At 38.9% G+C, this 10,674-nt stretch overlaps 1 protein-coding gene across 1 annotated transcript in view; it reads right to left on the bottom strand.

The window, feature by feature from the left end:
• Positions 1-468: 468 nt before the first annotated feature.
• Positions 469-10,674, bottom strand: part of MROH9 (maestro heat-like repeat family member 9) — a 128,212-nt gene continuing 118,006 nt past the window's right edge. Inside the window, exons 21-22 of the mRNA XM_011962280.1 lie at positions 3,045-3,107; positions 469-1,128 (exon numbers count right to left, since the gene is read on the bottom strand). Of these exons, the coding sequence (XP_011817670.1) occupies positions 887-1,128; positions 3,045-3,107 (305 nt within the window). The 3' untranslated portion in view covers positions 469-886. The remainder of the gene's footprint in view (positions 1,129-3,044; positions 3,108-10,674) is intronic.

Raw genomic sequence — 10,674 nt, 5'->3', positions numbered from 1 at the left:
GATGCCACTACATCTGAATCAACAGAGAAAAAGTGCTTTCATCTAATTACAAGTAGTTTACTGTGGCTAGAATGGCTTATGCTCAGGTGGGGATATGGGGATCCAGAGGAGGTAAGGTAGGAGGAGTGAAGGATAAGCCTTAGCCTTAAGTTGAGCAAGACCATTGATGAGGTTTTATAATTCTGATGGCAATGGGAGCACTGACTATGATGGACTGTCCAATCTTTCTTTTAAAAAGCTCAAACCCATTAGCATAAAGTAGTCTTCCCTTGGGTATCAGCTCTTCTCATTCTTCTTTCCTCCTCATAGTTGTACCCACAAACTCCTCCGCTTTCCCCTACACTCTTATTGCTCAATACCTTTACCCGGAATACATTTCCTTCTCCCATTTTTCAAGTTCCACATCTTTTTTGTTAACACTGCCCTAGGCAGTATTTCTCCCAGCAGGATAGAAATGAACACACTATGTGTCACTAGACTGTGCCCATCCTGAGGTCAGAAACCTTGTCTATATCATCCAAATGTCTCCACTGCCTAACACAGTATCTGGCACTTAGAGGTGCTCAGTAGATGCTTATGGACTGAATCAAGTTCCAAGAGCTTCTCATCAAACACTTTGCTTATGTTATTTTCAATTATTAGTGATTTTGATGAAATAGGGCTTCTGATCACTGTCAGAGAGAGACACCAGGTCTCTCAGATTTCTATATTTGAATACAGAATTAAGAAGAAACAGTAAAACCTCCCAGCATTTTTCAGAAAAGCATCTACAAACAGACTCAAGTTGTCAGGAGGGAAAGAAAAATCATTCTTCTTCTAAGGTCAGCTCCAAGACATTGTTGACTTCCCATTGTTTATGAATGATGAATGTCATCATCATTCTCTTCTATAAGGTCTTATCATTCTTGATATCTTTACTGTCTGTGGGACTGTCTATCTGGTCCTTGAGTGAGTTATAATTGTAAAGAGGCTTCAATTTTTTGATGTAGAAGAATTTAAGCAATTTTTGGAAGTTTTGTTTAAGAGTTGCAGAGGTCAGTTTATCGGCTATTTTCTTAAAAATATCGTAGGTTATTTCAGCCAACTCTTTGATTGCAGGGTCTTCATCTCGGAGCAGTCGTTCAATAACTGTAATATCAGAAGAGACTTTAGTTCAAGTTATCTCTTTGAGGCCATGAAACTTTAATTCTAAACAGCCCTGCCACCTTTCACAGAGTGCCCCCTTCTCTCCATCTCTCCTCTTCATTCCCTCTGCATTTTGTAACTTTGACTGATAGCATTCAGGAAGTTTTATCATCTATCCCCACCAGACCCCATTAAAAGAAAAATGGGAATATTCACTAAAAATTACCGAGGACCTTTTATGTGTTGAGCATTTTTCTAGATAGCATAAACAGGTATTCGTATATTGAGGAAGAGGTTCATATTGGTCATAATGAAAAAGTTAAAATCAGTCTAAATGTTCATTAATAGGGAACTGCTTAAAAGTTAGGAATATAAAATGAAATACTACATATGTATTAACATGTTGTAGGCCCCTATTTCTTGGCATAGAAAGATGTTTATATTATACAGCTAAGTGAAAAAAGTTATAAAACAGTTATGATAGTTAAAAATATATAATAGCTTTTATTCTTTAAAAATATCCTGGATAGACAGGGCACGGTGGCTCATGCCTGTAATCCCAGCACTTTGGGAGACTAAGGCAGGCGGATCTTGAGGTCAGGAGATCGAGACCATCCTGGCTAACATGGTGAAACCCTGTCTCTACTAAAAATACAAAAAATTAGCCAGGCGTGGTGGCCCACGCCTGTAGTACCAGTTACTCTGGAGGCTGAGGCAGGAGAATCGCTGGAACCTGGGAGGCGGAGCTTTCAGTGAGCGGAGATGGCGCCACTGCACTCCAGCTGGGCAGCAGAGGGAGACTCCGTCTCAAAAAAAAAAAAAAAAAGAAAAAAGAAAAAAGAAAAAAAAAACCCAGGATAATACATAGACTAAAATGCTAATATCATTATACAAAATGCTAATACCATTATATCCAGATAGTGGACTGTGAGAAATTACTATTTTATTTATTGATAAAAGAAATAGAAACAAAGGGGGGAGATTTAGAAAACGGAGAGATGAGAAGGAGCAGGAGAAAGGGGAGTGAAAGAAGAAAATGTAGGAAAGATGGAAAATTCTAGTGTTTGGCATTTAGCAGGTAGTCAAATATGTATTGAATGAATGAGTGAGTGAGTGCATGAATGAATGGATGAATGAATGAATGGAAGGAAGGTAATGACATATAAATGTAGGTCCGTGAATTATAATAAATGTACCACTCTGGTGGGGGATGTCGATAATGGGGGAGGCTAAGCATAGGTGAGGAGAGAAGGTACTTGGGAAATCTCTGTACCTGCAGCTCAATATTGCTGTGAACCTGAAACTGTTCTAAAAAAAATAGTCTAGTAAGAAAGAAAGAGGAAGGAAGGCAGCCAATTTGTTTTTATAACTCACTATTTGTAATTCTGACCCTGATGGGACAATAGACCGAGGCTAAGACCCAAACATTTTGATAGACTAATATTACCCTTCTTTAATTCCCTCTTCTGCAAATGTATTGTATAATGCTATCTACTAAAATGTGAATTCTCTGAGGGAAGAGACTGCTTTATTTGCAACTCTGTCGCTAGCAGTGAATAGTGCTGTCACATAAACATAAGAGATGCTAAAAAACATTTGTTAGATGAATGAGTAAATGAATTTTCAACTTTCCAAAGTTCCCAACGGCTCTAGGATGACAGTTCTCAGACAATTAGTGGAATACATGGAGTGACTGAAACAGGGAAAGAGAGTAAGGGGAAATAGAATAGAAAGAGAAAAATCATACATACCTCTTAACCCAGTCCTTTCATTGATTCTTCCATAATTATCCAACCACTACTACCACCCTCTTCCTATCTGGCCTGGCACCCTAACAGAACTCATATGTGACTAGAATCACAAATAGTAAATGTATTTAGATTTATGCATAAAGATTTTGTTATAACCTCAATACTCACCATCAAGCATGACTTCAATTTCCTCTCTAAGCAGTAAATGACCACCAGATTTTGCCAAATATCCTATGCACACAATAAAAATTAAAGTTACTGCAACATGCATTATGAAAATACATTTTCTGATGTTATCTGGCTACCTTCTTTGCTTTTTTCAAAGCAAAGCATCTCTAGATTATCCTTGAGTCATCTTTTAGTGCTTGTAACTATTGTCTCATAAAATTGTTTATCGAAAGATAGATGAGAATATAAATGTGCACGAATCATATTCAACAGCTCGGTGAATGACCACAAAAGGAACACACCAGGGCTACCACTTAGGTTATTAAATAGAGTATTAGCAGCATCCTGGAAGCCTCCTTAAAGGCTCTCCCAGTCTCCTCCTCCACATTTCAGAATATATTCTTTTGTGTCTGCCTTCTTTTGCTTCACATGACATTTTAAGATTCATCCACGTTCTTTGATGTAGCAATAGTTTGTTCATTTCCATTGCTACATGGCAGAGGCTAGCAAATAAAGTTTTCTTGAGATACAGCCATTCACATTGGCTCATTTGTTTACATATCTATGGCTGTTTTCACCCTACCACAGCACAGTTGAGAAGTTGCAACAGAGACTATATGGCACTCAAAGTCTAAAATATTTACTATTGGGCCTTTAACAGAAAGAATTTCTGAACCTGCTATATACTAGTGTATCTTATGAATGCATCACTTTTCTAAGTCCATTCTGCTGTTGATGGGCATTTGTGTTGTTTCAAGTTTGGGGCCATGATGAATAATGAAGTTATGGGCATTCTTGTACATGAATTTTGGCATGTATTTGTATAACTGCTGTTTGGTATATAACTGGTGGATTTCCTGAGCATGCTTATGTTCAACTTTAGCAGTTACGGCTAAATAGATATCCAAAGTGGCTGTACCAGTTTTCACTCCTACCAATAGTATGCTAACATTTTCATTGCTCTATGTCCTCCGAACAATTGATATTGTTAAAATTTTTCTTTTCAGTCATCCTCATAGGTTTGGTGATAATATCACACTGTAACTTTAATTTTCATTTTTTGTTGTTGATTAATAAGATCATGTGCGTATTTACTGGCCATTTGGATGTCTTCTTTTCTGAAATGCTTATTCAGATAAGTCTCTTGCCTGCTTGTATATTGAGTTATCTTTTTCTTTGTCACTTGTAGGCATTTTAAAGTTCTGAGTACTAATCTTTTTAAAATGGTGCATGTCTTACAATATCTTCTCCTATCTCATGGCTAAACTTCTCCATTTGCATTTGTTTTTTAACTAGCAGAAATCCCTAATTTCAATGTAGTTTAATTTATCATCTTTATATTTATGGTTAGTTAATTTTGAGGTCTTGTTTAGGAAATGTTTGCTTGTCTCAAGCCATAAAGATATTCTCCTAATTCTCCTATATTTACTTCTGGAAGCTTTACTATTTTACCTTTTATGCTTATATCTACCATCCAGCTGGAGTTACACAGCATGAAGTTGGGGTCAAGATATTTTTATATACCTGTATAGTTGATCCTGCACCGTTAAGAGAAAAACTGCTCTTACTTTACTGCTTGGCAGTGTCACCTAGATCATAAATTGTATGTGGTCAATGTCTTGGCTCCATTCTGTCTGTCTATCATTGTGTCACTACTGCATGACCTTAATGTGTAATGCATCTTGATATCCCATGGTATAAGTCCTTCAACTCTAGTTCCTCTTTAAATTATCTTGGCTATTCGCAAACACTTAAGTTTTAATATAAAGTTTATAATCAGCTTGTCACGTTTCACACACACACACCCAAAATCTCCAATGAGATTTTGTTTGGGAATACATTGAATCTATATGGATCAATTTGGGGAGAACTGACACCATCATAATATTTAATCTTTCAATAAATGAGTATAATATATCCTTGTATGGAACTCTTTTAAAAATTTTCTGTATGTTTTCCAGTTTTCTGTGCATTCATTTTGTGTATCATTTCTTTTATTTTAAGGTATTTGATGATTTTTGGTGCTATTGTATTGGTATTTTTTTAATTTTAATTTTTTATTTCAATAGGCTTTGGGGGAAGAGGTGGTATTTGGTTACATGGTTAAGTCCTTTAGCAGTGATTTCTGAGATTTTGGTGCACCCATCACCTGAGCAGTGTATACAGTACCCAATATGTAGTCTTTTAAAAAAAAATTGTAGAGAGAAATTTTCTTTTTTTTCCGTTATTTTTTAAAATATGTGAGTGCATATATAACCTTTCATTTCTTTTAAATAAACTTTTTGCACCTATTGACCCATCCTCTAAGTTTCTTCCCCTCACCTCCCACCCCCAAACAGGCCCTGGTGTGTGTTATTCCCCTCCCTGTGTCCATGTGTTCTCATTGTTCAACTCCCACTTATGAGTGAGAACATGTGGTGTTTGGTTTTCTGTTCCTGTGTTACTTAGCTGAGGATGATGGCTTCCAGCTTCATCCATGTCCCTGAAAAGGACATGATCTCATTTCTTTTTTATGGCTAGATAGTATTCCATGGTATATATGTACCACGTTTTCTTTATCCAGTCTATCATTGATGGGCATTTGGATTGGTTCCATGACTTTGCTATTGTAAATAGTGCTGCAGTAAACATATGTGTGCATGTGTCTTTATAAAATGATTTGTATTCCTTTGGGTATATACCCAGTGATTGGATTTCTGGGTCAAATGGTATTTCTGGTTCTAGATCCTTGAGGAATTGCCATACTGTCTTCTACAATCGTTGAACTAACTTAAATTCCCACTAACAGTGTAAAAGCATTCCCATTTCTCCACAGCCTCACCAGCATCTATTGTTTCTTGACTTTTTAATAATCACCATTCTTACTGGTGTGAAATGGTATCCGATTGTGGTTTTGATTTGCATTTCTCTAATGATCAGTGATGTTGAGCTTTTTTTCGTAAGTTTGTTGGCCATGTAAAAGTCTTCTTTTGAGAAGTGTCTGTTCATATCCCTTGCCCACTTTTGCTACTTTGACCACTTCAGACTCTGATATTCTTTCTTCCACTTGGTTGATTCAGCTATTGATACTTGTTTTATTTTCTTGTAAATTTATTTAAGTTTCTTGTAGATTCTGGATGCTAGACCTTTCTCAGATGGGTAGACTGCAAAAATTTTCTCCCATTCTATAGGTTGCCTGTTCACTCTAATGATAGTTTCTTTTGCCATGCAGAAGCTCTTTAGTTTAATTAGATCCCATTTGTCAATTTTGGCTTTTGTTGCTATTGCTTTTGGCATTTTTGTCATGAAGTCTTTGTCCATGTCTATGTCCTGAATGGTATTGCTCAGGTTTTCTTCTAGGGTTTTTGTGGTTTGGGGTTTACATTTAAGTATTTAAGCCATGTTGAGTTAATTTTTGTATAAGGTGTCAGGAAGGGGTCCAGTTTCAGTTTTCTGCTTATGGCTAGCCAGTTTTCCCAACACCATTTATTAAATAGGGAATCCTTTCCCCATTGCTTGCTTTCGGTAGGTTTGTCGAAGGACAGATAGTTGTAGATATGGTGATATTTCTGAGGTCTCTTTTCTGTTCCATTGGTCTAAATGTCTGGGTTTTTTTTTTTTTTTTTTTTCCAGTACCATGTTGTCGTGGTTACTGTAGCCTTGTAGTATAAAGTCAGGTAGCATGATGCCTCCAGCTTTGTTCTTCCTGATTAGGATTGTCTTGGCTATATGGGATCATTTTTGATCCTATATGAAATTTAAACTAGCTTTTTTCTAATTTTGTGAAGAATGTCAATAGTAGTATGATGGGAATAACATTGAATCTATAAATTACTTTGGGCAGTATAACCATTTTCATGATATGGATTCTTCTTATTCATGAGGATGGAATGTTTATCCTTTTTTTTTTTTTTTTTCCGTCCTCTCTTATTTCCTTGACCCGTGATTTGTAGTTCTCCTTGAAGAGGTCCTTTATATCCCTTGTTAGCTGTATTCCAAGGTATTTTATTCTCTTCATAGTGATTGTGAGTGGGAATTTATTCATAATTTGGCTCTCTGCTTGTCTATTGTTGGGTGTAAAGAAAAGCTTGTAATATTTGCACATTGATTTTGTATCCTGATACTTTGCTAAAGTTGCTTATCAGCTTAAGGAGTTTTTGGGCTGAGATGATGTTGTTTTCTAAATATAAAACCATGTCATCTGCAAACAGAGACAATTTGACTTGCTCTCTTCCTATTTGAATATGCTTTATTTGTTTCTCTTAACTGAAAGAATATATTTTGGTGTGTTTTTTCCCCCCATATTTAGTGCTTCTTTCAGGCAGGCCTGGTGGTAACAAAATTCCTCAGCATTTGCTTGTGTGGAAATGATTTTATTTCTCCTTCACTTATGAAGCTTATTTTGTCTGGATATGAAATTCTGGATTGGAAATTCTTTTCTTTAAGAATGTTGAATTTGGCCCCCAATCTGTTCTGGTTTGCAGAGTTTCTGCTGAGTGGTTCACTCTTAGTCTGATTGGCTTCCCTTTGTAGGTGACTTGGCCTTTCTCTCTGGCTGCCCTTAACACTTTTTCCCTTATTTTGACCTTGGAGAATCTGATGATTATGTATCCTGGGGTTTGTCTTCTTGTGGAGTATCTTAATGGTGTTCCCTCTCTTTTCCTGGATTTGCATGTTGGCCTGTATTGCTAGGTTGGGGAAGTCCTCCTGGATAATATCGTGAAGTGTGTTTTCCAGCTTGTTTCCATTTGCCCCATCTCCTTCAGGTATTCCAGTCTATCACCGGTTCCATCTTTTCACAAAGTCCCGTTTCCTGGGGGCTTTGTTTGTTCCTTTTCATTCTTTTTTCTCTAATCTTGCTTGCATGCCTTATTTCAATAAAGTGGTCTTCAAACTCCGATATTCTTTCTTCCACTTGGCTGATTTAGTTATTGATACTTGTGTATGCTTCACGAAGTGTTCCTGTGCTGTTTTTCAGCTCCATTAGGTCATTTCTGTTCCTCCCTAAACTGTTTATTCTAGTTAGCAGTTCCTCTAACCTTTTATCAAGGTTTTTAGCTTCTTTTCATCGGGTTAGAACATACTTCTTTAGTTCAGCGTAGTTTTTCATTACCCATCTTCTGAAGCCTACTTCTGTCAATTCATCTGTCTCATCCTCCGTGCAGTGCTGTGCCCTTGCTGGAGAGACATTGCAAACATTTGGAGAAGAGGCACTCTGGCTTTTTGGGTTTTGAGCATTTTGTCATTGATTCTTTCTCATTTTTCTGAATTTGCCTAGTTTCAATCTTTGAGGCTGCTGACCCTTGGATGAGGTTTTTGTGAGGACTTTTTTGTTGTTGTTGCTTTTTGTTTGTTTTTCTTTCAATGGTCAGGTCCCTCTTCTGTAGGGCTGCTGCCATTTCCTGGGGGTCCATTTCACACCCTATTCATCTGGTTCACTCCTGCATCTGGAGATGTCACTCAAGGAGGCTGGAAAACAGCAAAGATGGGTGCCTGCTCCATCTTCTGGCAGGGGCACTGACCTGATGCCAGTTGGATTGCTCCTGTGTAGGGTTTCTGACAACCCCTGTTGGAGGGTCTCACCCAGTTGGGCGGCATGGGGAACAGGACCCATTTAATGAAGCACTTTGACCCTTGATGCAGGGGTGTGATTTGCTAGGGGGAAATCCACTCATCTGGGCTCCTGGATTCCTCAGAACTATCAGGAGGAAAGGCTATGTCTGCTGATTCACAGAGACTGCAGCTATCCCTCCCGCTAGAGGCTCAGGCCCAGGGAGATACGGGTTCTGTCCCTGAGCCTCTGGTTAGAGTTGTTGGATTTCCTGCAGGAAGCCCCACCCAGTGAGGAAGGACGAGTCAGGGTCAGGCCTGAAGAGATCCTCTGGCTGCAGTCTTCCACAGCTGGTGTGTTGGGCTGTTGGGGACACCTTTTGGGACCAAGCTGTCCATTCTTACTGGTTCCAGCAGGGGAAAAGCACAGCCTGGAGCTATAGAGATGGATGCCACACTTCCCCTGCCCAGGGAGCTTGACATGTTAGGCAGTTGTGAGTCCCAGTGCTGGCTGCTGCCCCTTTCCCAAGAAGCTCAAATGGCTTAGACAGGCAGCTGCAGCTGTGGTGCTGGTCACCCCTCCTCCCCAGGGGCTTGATGGGTTTAAGCAGAGTCCAGCTGAGACGCTATTGAGAATCTACATGGCTCTGGGGTTAAGGCCCTAGGCCCTGGTGGTGTGGGTTCATGAGTGGGATCTTCTAATCTGTGGGTTTCATAGTTCCATGGAAAAATCATGGTCCCCCCAGCTGGATAGGATGCCTCCCTTGGCTGGGGGGTTGGGGCTCCTCTACCCATGTGGCTCTTAGATGGGCCACTGCACCACACTGCTTGCTCTTCCTTTCTCTCCATGGATCACACCAGCTGCCTAGTCAGTTCTGATGAGAGAACCTGGATACCTTGGTTGCCAGTGAAAGATTAACGCACTTATTATGGTTCTTTTCAATGGGAGCCTCCGACTGCCACTGTTTCTAGTTGGACATCTTGGCCAGTCAGTATGTTGTCTTTTATCCCTCATCCCTTCCCACCCTTTCCCCTGAGTCCCTAAAGTCCACTGCATCTTTTTTTTTTTTTTTTAAGTCTCATACTGTTGCACAAGCTGGAGTGCAGTGGAGCAATCTCAGTTCACTGCACCCTCCACCTCCCAGGTTCTAGCGGTTCTACTGCCTCAGCCTCCCAAGTAGCTGGAACTATAGGCACGCGCCACCATGCGTGGCTAATTTTTTTTTTGTATTAGAGACGGGGTTTCACCATGTTGGCCAGGCTGGTCTTGAATTCTTGACCTCATGATCTGCCCACCTCGGCCTCCCAAAGTGCTGGGATTACAGGCGTGAGCCACCACATCTGGCTCATTGTATCATTCTTATGCCCTTGCATCCTCATAGCCTAGCTCCCACTTATGAGTGAGAACACAAGATGTTTGGTTTTCCATTCTTGAGTTACTTCACTTAGAATAATGATCTCCAGTTACATCCAGGTTGCTGCAAATGCCATTATTTCATTCCTTTTTAATAGCTGAGTAATATTTCACGGCATATTTATACCACATTTTCTTTATTCATTCATTGATTGATGGACATTTAGGTTTTATATTTTTGCAATTGCAAATTGTACTGCCATAAACATGCATATGCAAGTGTCTTTTTTTGTATAATGACTTCTTTTCCTCTGGGTAGATACCCAGTACTGGGATTGCTAGATCAAATGAACTTAACTTTTAGTTCAAGTGAACTTAAAGAACTTCTAGTTCTTTAAGGACTCTCCACGCCATTTTCTGAATGGCTGTACTAGTTTGCATTCCTACCAGCAGTGTAAAAGTGTTCCCTTTTCACCACATCCACATCAACATCTATGATTTTTTTATTTTTAAATTATGGCCATTCTTGCAGGAGTAAGGTGGTATCACATTGTGGTTCTGATTTGCATTTTCCTGATAATTAGTGGTGTGGAGCATATTTTCATAGGTTTGTTGGCCATTTGTATGTTTTCTTTTGAGAATTATCTATTCATGTTCTTAGCCCACTTTTTTTTTTATTTTTTTATTTTTTTATTTTTTATTTTTTTATTATACTTTAAGTTCTAGGGTACATGTGCATAACGTGCA

This window comes from Colobus angolensis, unplaced genomic scaffold, assembly GCF_000951035.1.
Source record: "Colobus angolensis palliatus isolate OR3802 unplaced genomic scaffold, Cang.pa_1.0 Scaffold59, whole genome shotgun sequence".
In the NCBI taxonomy this organism is placed as follows: domain Eukaryota; kingdom Metazoa; phylum Chordata; class Mammalia; order Primates; family Cercopithecidae; genus Colobus; species Colobus angolensis.
This window is presented reverse-complemented; position numbering and strand designations above follow the sequence as displayed.